Source organism: Papaver somniferum, chromosome 2, assembly GCF_003573695.1.
Source record: "Papaver somniferum cultivar HN1 chromosome 2, ASM357369v1, whole genome shotgun sequence".
Taxonomy (NCBI): domain Eukaryota; kingdom Viridiplantae; phylum Streptophyta; class Magnoliopsida; order Ranunculales; family Papaveraceae; genus Papaver; species Papaver somniferum.
The window spans coordinates 149,097,808-149,102,983 of record NC_039359.1 but is presented as its reverse complement, the minus strand read 5'-3'; the positions used below and the strand labels follow the sequence as shown (position 1 = coordinate 149,102,983).

General features: G+C 38.2%; 1 protein-coding gene across 1 annotated transcript; it reads left to right on the top strand.

The window, feature by feature from the left end:
* Window positions 1-51: 51 nt before the first annotated feature.
* On the top strand, window positions 52-3,128 carry LOC113349416 (probable caffeoyl-CoA O-methyltransferase At4g26220). The gene is made up of 5 exons (XM_026593391.1): window positions 52-224; window positions 437-516; window positions 2,187-2,331; window positions 2,457-2,588; window positions 2,689-3,128. The coding sequence occupies exons 1-5, from the start codon at window positions 141-143 to the stop codon at window positions 2,980-2,982; spliced, it is 735 nt and encodes a 244-aa protein (XP_026449176.1). The 5' UTR covers window positions 52-140; the 3' UTR covers window positions 2,983-3,128.
* Window positions 3,129-5,176: the final 2,048 nt, after the last annotated feature.

Here is a 5,176-nt window from a genome sequence, read left to right as displayed (position 1 = left end):
ATACAACTTTATACATGACATAATGGAGAAGAGTAGTTGAGAAATGCAGGTTGCATTATGGAACTGGTTGTTCTCTTCAATAACAACGAGACGATCAACACTGAGAATCTGCGTTGAAACAAAGGAGTTGGAAGAAAACCATGGAAACACCTCCGACGAAACTCAGCGTGTCTGACATTGGAAAATCTGATGCAGGCTTGTTGCAGAGTAAAGAGCTTTATCAGGTAATTCGTTCACATAACTGATGAATTTCTTATGACAATATTCAAGGATGTGATCCTGATTCCTGAATCGCAATACATATTTGAACATGCGAGAGTATGAGTGAGTGACATATGCATGTACTAATCTTCTAGCCATATAAGATTGGCCATTGTCGTTTCTCTTATTCTTTGTAAGTTGTAGTAGCGATTATTTTACCATTTGATTTTAATAGTATATCTTGGAGACAAATGTGTACCCACATGAGGCTGAAGTTCTGAAGGAGCTAAGAGAAATTACGGCTACCCACCCACGGTAAGTGTTTAAACTTACCACGAAATCTTCAAAATATTTAGGAGATTTTAATGAAGTACCACACTTTCAATTTCATGTTCAAGAAAGTGCCATCATTTTTTTCAGAATTTATTTCATGCCACACATTTGACCTTTTCCATCCCGTTATTTTCAAAAAATAGTTAACTTCCGTTAGTGCATAGGTGGCAGTTATTCAGCTTAGTAAAAGACATCTATGCCCTGGAATCATCTCACTATACTGAGTTAGATCAAGTTATCATAGAAAGTCATTACCGAGTTAAGTCGTGAGTCACTGCAACAACAAAACACAACCCGCAACTCAATACCACCTCAATCTATAGCCTGCACTTTAGCTGCAATACTTGTATTTTCTCAGCTTCAAGCTCCATTATTCTCTTGCTAAAATCATTTGATCCAGCACCACCCACTGCTCAAAATAGCATCCACCTGCAACTGTCCCCTAGCTACCAGCGTTTCATTCTCATTGAAGTATAATTATAACCCATAACAGCATCATATACACTGCAATAACCAGCACCATTTTAAAAATCTCTGAACCTGTAGTTTGTACCTTCCCTAGACATTCATCTAAACAGTTCAATACATCCTGTAATAGCATCATTCAATTGCAACACCACCAACATCAGACTTGCATCTCAACTTTAGTTCAAAGCACAACAACAACACAAGCTAACTGCAGGAGGAACTGTACCTCCAATTCCATCTTAGACTCACCAATAGTTCAATTTGTAAATCAATTTCAAACAAAATCAAAATAAGATAGCATGAAAAAGCTCACAATAAGAATATAGATGAACCAAATGGTATTAATACCGAAGAATTGAACCAAAATTCTTGAAATTTTCCATTCGATTCAACCACTGGACTAGATATCTGCACCTTGCCATTAACATGAGCCACATTCATCTGTGTTTTTCCTTTTTTCAATTAATTTTAACAGATTTCCACCTCTTCAGTAGCTTCTGCGTCACCTATACCTCAAACCAGTCCAAACCCTAACTCAATCATATCACACAAACCCTAATTTCAGAATCCCCAACTTCCTTGTTCGAAACTGAATCCACCCTAGATTTCTTCTCGATCTGCTCTCAGCCACCAGCAACAATCCCTAACCTAACTTAGAAGCAAACCCATTGAGTAATTCTTCATAAACTCTCGTTTTCTCATTAGAACGGCTTCATCTTCTCAATTTCTCCCCTAAGTTCTTCACGAATTGATCCCCTAAACCTAACTCTGAAATAAAAAGCATAACTTTATCTCTGTATGGAGAAGAAGAAGATTGGAAGAAGAAGGAAAAAGAGGTGGTGATTATGGTGGTTCTGATGGAGATGATATCATGGATTCATGGCTGCCGCTGTGAGTGAAGCGAATGAAGAAAAAATAAGAAACCGAATATGAAGGGTAAATGGGTGAAGATGGACATTTTCTTGACTTGTTCAATGATTATAGACCAGTTTGGTGGGCCTTGACGGAATATTAACGGTTGTGGCACTTTATAAATTCTAAAAAAAACAATGACACTTTCTTAAACAGGAAATTGGAAGTGTGGCATTTTTTTAAAATTCCCAAATATTAACGAACTATTGTGTGATGCGTTTTGTTATTTTGATCTGACAATCTACAAAAAAAAAAAAATCATTATTTCGCAGGAGTTACATGCTTTGTGCAGCAGATGAAGGTCCCATAATGTCTCTACTTTTAAAGCTCGTCAATGCAAAAAAGACGATTGAGATTGGAGTCTACACTGGATACTCACTCCTTGTCACTGCTCTTGCGCTTCCGGGAGATGGCAAAGTTAGTTTAATTTCTATCCTATGTACAACAATTAGGTTTATCCACCGGAGAAATCTCCGAATTTCCCCGTGAGTTAACTATTTTTGCTCTGATATACTGTCTACTATGCACAATATGCAACACAGATCATAGCTATTGATCCAGATCGGTCAATGTTCAAGATAGGACTACCATTCTTCAAAAAAGCTGGGGTAGAACATAAGGTGGAGTTCATTGAGTCTATTGGTCTCCCTGTTCTTGACAAACTACTCGAGGATGTAAGTACATGAGATAAATATGAGCAGTGCTCATGATTTTATTCATTACTTTCCTCGAGTTTTATTGCTTTAAGATTTTTTTTTTGTTTACCACGTGCAGCCAAATAATGAAGGATCGTTTGACTATGCATTCGTCGACGCGGACAAGGGAAATTATGTAAACTATCACGAGAGACTACTAAAACTAGTGAAGGTCGGAGGAATGATTCTCTACGATAATACACTTTGGTCAGGTACAGTTGCTTGGGAAGATGATTCAACACTTGATGAACATATGAAGAGGGTTAAAGATGTCTTTGTTGATCTAAACAAGAAATTAGCGTCTGATTCTCGCATTCAAGTTTCGCAACTCCCTGTTGGTGATGGTCTCACAATGTGTATGCGTCTTCATTGACATATTTTATTTACTGTCTCATGTATAATTATGTTAGACCATGTGTTGTCGTTGATGGTCTCTCACAAGGGGTATCTGCCACTTCACTTTCAATTATGTAGCACTAGAAAATTAATGGTTGATTTGTTATTTTATTTTTTTTCCTATCTTTTCCTTTATATATATATATATATATATTATTAAAATTTGTAACAAATATCGGACAAAAAACTTGCCAGTAGCCGAGCAACAAGTTGGGCTCCAACTCCTTTTTGAACTACCACACTTCACCTATGAAATAAAAAATCGTCAACTCGAACGTTCGCGTCATGGCTAGCCATGTAATTCCGTAGTCGTTTAACAAAGGTAGTAGTTCCGTCTCCAAGCTCGCCAAGAATAGTAAAGGCCAAAGCACCAAACCCATAACCCTGAGAAGTGCACTTATCCAAGTATTTGGAATTTTTACGAGCAACAACATCCTTGATGACTTGTCCGGGCTCCAATGAGCGAATTCCACCTCCATCAAAGGGAGAAACAATTGTCACGTCCATACAGACATCTCGACCATTATCCCAATTGAGAACAAGAATGTCAGCAGGTCTCAGAGAAATGCCATTGTCCGCAAGAAGACCCAAGTCCACTTGTTTCCTAGTCGGCACTCCAACACGATAGCACATGTCTGCGATAGTATCACAGACTATATCATGTCGGAACTTTAAGCCAACTTCATTCGCACAATGCGAAGCATGGTCGCCAAACACATCCATCTCCCTCTTGCAGAAAGGGCACAAACTATCCAGCTCAAACAAAGGAATTCCAAGCCTGTAATAGAGAACCGCACTGAACTGCCTTGCACCAGTTTGTTGATTTAATCCAGCAATAGGAATAGCCAATAGGAAGTCCAGAGCATGCTGAATTTGGTTGCTCTGCCATAGCATTAAATCACGCGCGGTCAACTCGAAATTGGAGGTCAAGTTCTTCTTTAATGCATCAAAATAAACATTTGCCAGAGATTTCATTGAGTGGGTGGCAGTGTTATCGACGCATATAGGAGAAACGAGACTACACAATGAGTTGAAAGAGGCTGCATCTTGCGTAAGATGTGAGCTAAAACCGCTGATGCCCGTGTGCCTCAAAATAACAGATTGAAGTTCTAGGGTCTGCAAACACGACGCTAAATAACAATAATGCATAGTATCTTGCATCGAGTAAACTCCTAAACCACCTAGTCTGAAGGGCAAAGTGGAAATCCTTTGTTGTAGGGACCAAAACCAGGCCCGTCCCCTGTGATCACATGTCGTAGGAACTGGAACTCGGAAAATGGGTCTTCTGTCCAAAAAATTTTAAAACATGGTTCAAATGGACGAAGAAAAATTAGTATGGGTGAAATGGACAAAATATTTTTAGCAAGGATGAAACTGGATTTATCGCGGCTTAAACTTAAAAAATAGTAAGGATGAAACTGGATGCATCATGATATAAATTAAAAATAAGAAAAAATAAATTGGTAGGATGAAACTGGTCACATCTTGTCTATTTTTATATTTTTGTCCATTTGAACAGTATTTTTTTTAATTTTTGGCCATTTAAACAGTATCAAAATGTACAAGTCTTTTTCACCCAGGAATTGTTAATTTTGGTCTTTTTAACCAATTTTGTGAACTGGAAAAGCCAAGAATCGAACATAGCTTGAGCCTCTAGTATATAGACAGGTAAGGTGGTACGCAAGGCAAAGTATAATCGAGAAACTCCAGCACAATTCCGAAATAACAGAAGTTCACACTGTGGATCTTCAAGTTTCTCGACTGCATCAATGAGTTCCACTGTTTTAAGCACCCTTTTTGCAACCATTTCCGCATTAAATTGGACATCAAGACTAACAGGGGCGCCAAGCAGCTTAACTCCTTTTCCTTGGAGTGATCAAAATTTATTCATGACTAGACCGAAAAGAGAAGGAGAATTGTAGACATAGCCCATCTGCTGTTCCTCTCTACAAGACCCAAAGTGTCTGAAGAAGTTCTTCAGAAGAACAACTCAATTTAATCAACATTCGCGAGAGGATAACGTAAAACTTCAAATTAAATTTAGAAACATATAAGAAATGGAATAAAATTTCCATAACTCAATACCCTAACGCATTTGATCTTTTGTGGGTTGGACGGCGGTGAATATAGTACCCATGGATTGGACTCGCAAAATTCGAAAATAGGAAGGG

Coding starts and splice junctions, on each gene's coding strand:
- LOC113349416 (XM_026593391.1), top strand. CDS start 141: ATGGAAACACCTCCGACGAAACTCAGCGTGTCTGACATTGGAAAATCT. Junction 225..436: donor AGAGTAAAGAGCTTTATCAG/GTAATTCGTTCA, acceptor TGATTTTAATAG/TATATCTTGGAGACAAATGT. Junction 2,589..2,688: donor TTGACAAACTACTCGAGGAT/GTAAGTACATGA, acceptor TACCACGTGCAG/CCAAATAATGAAGGATCGTT.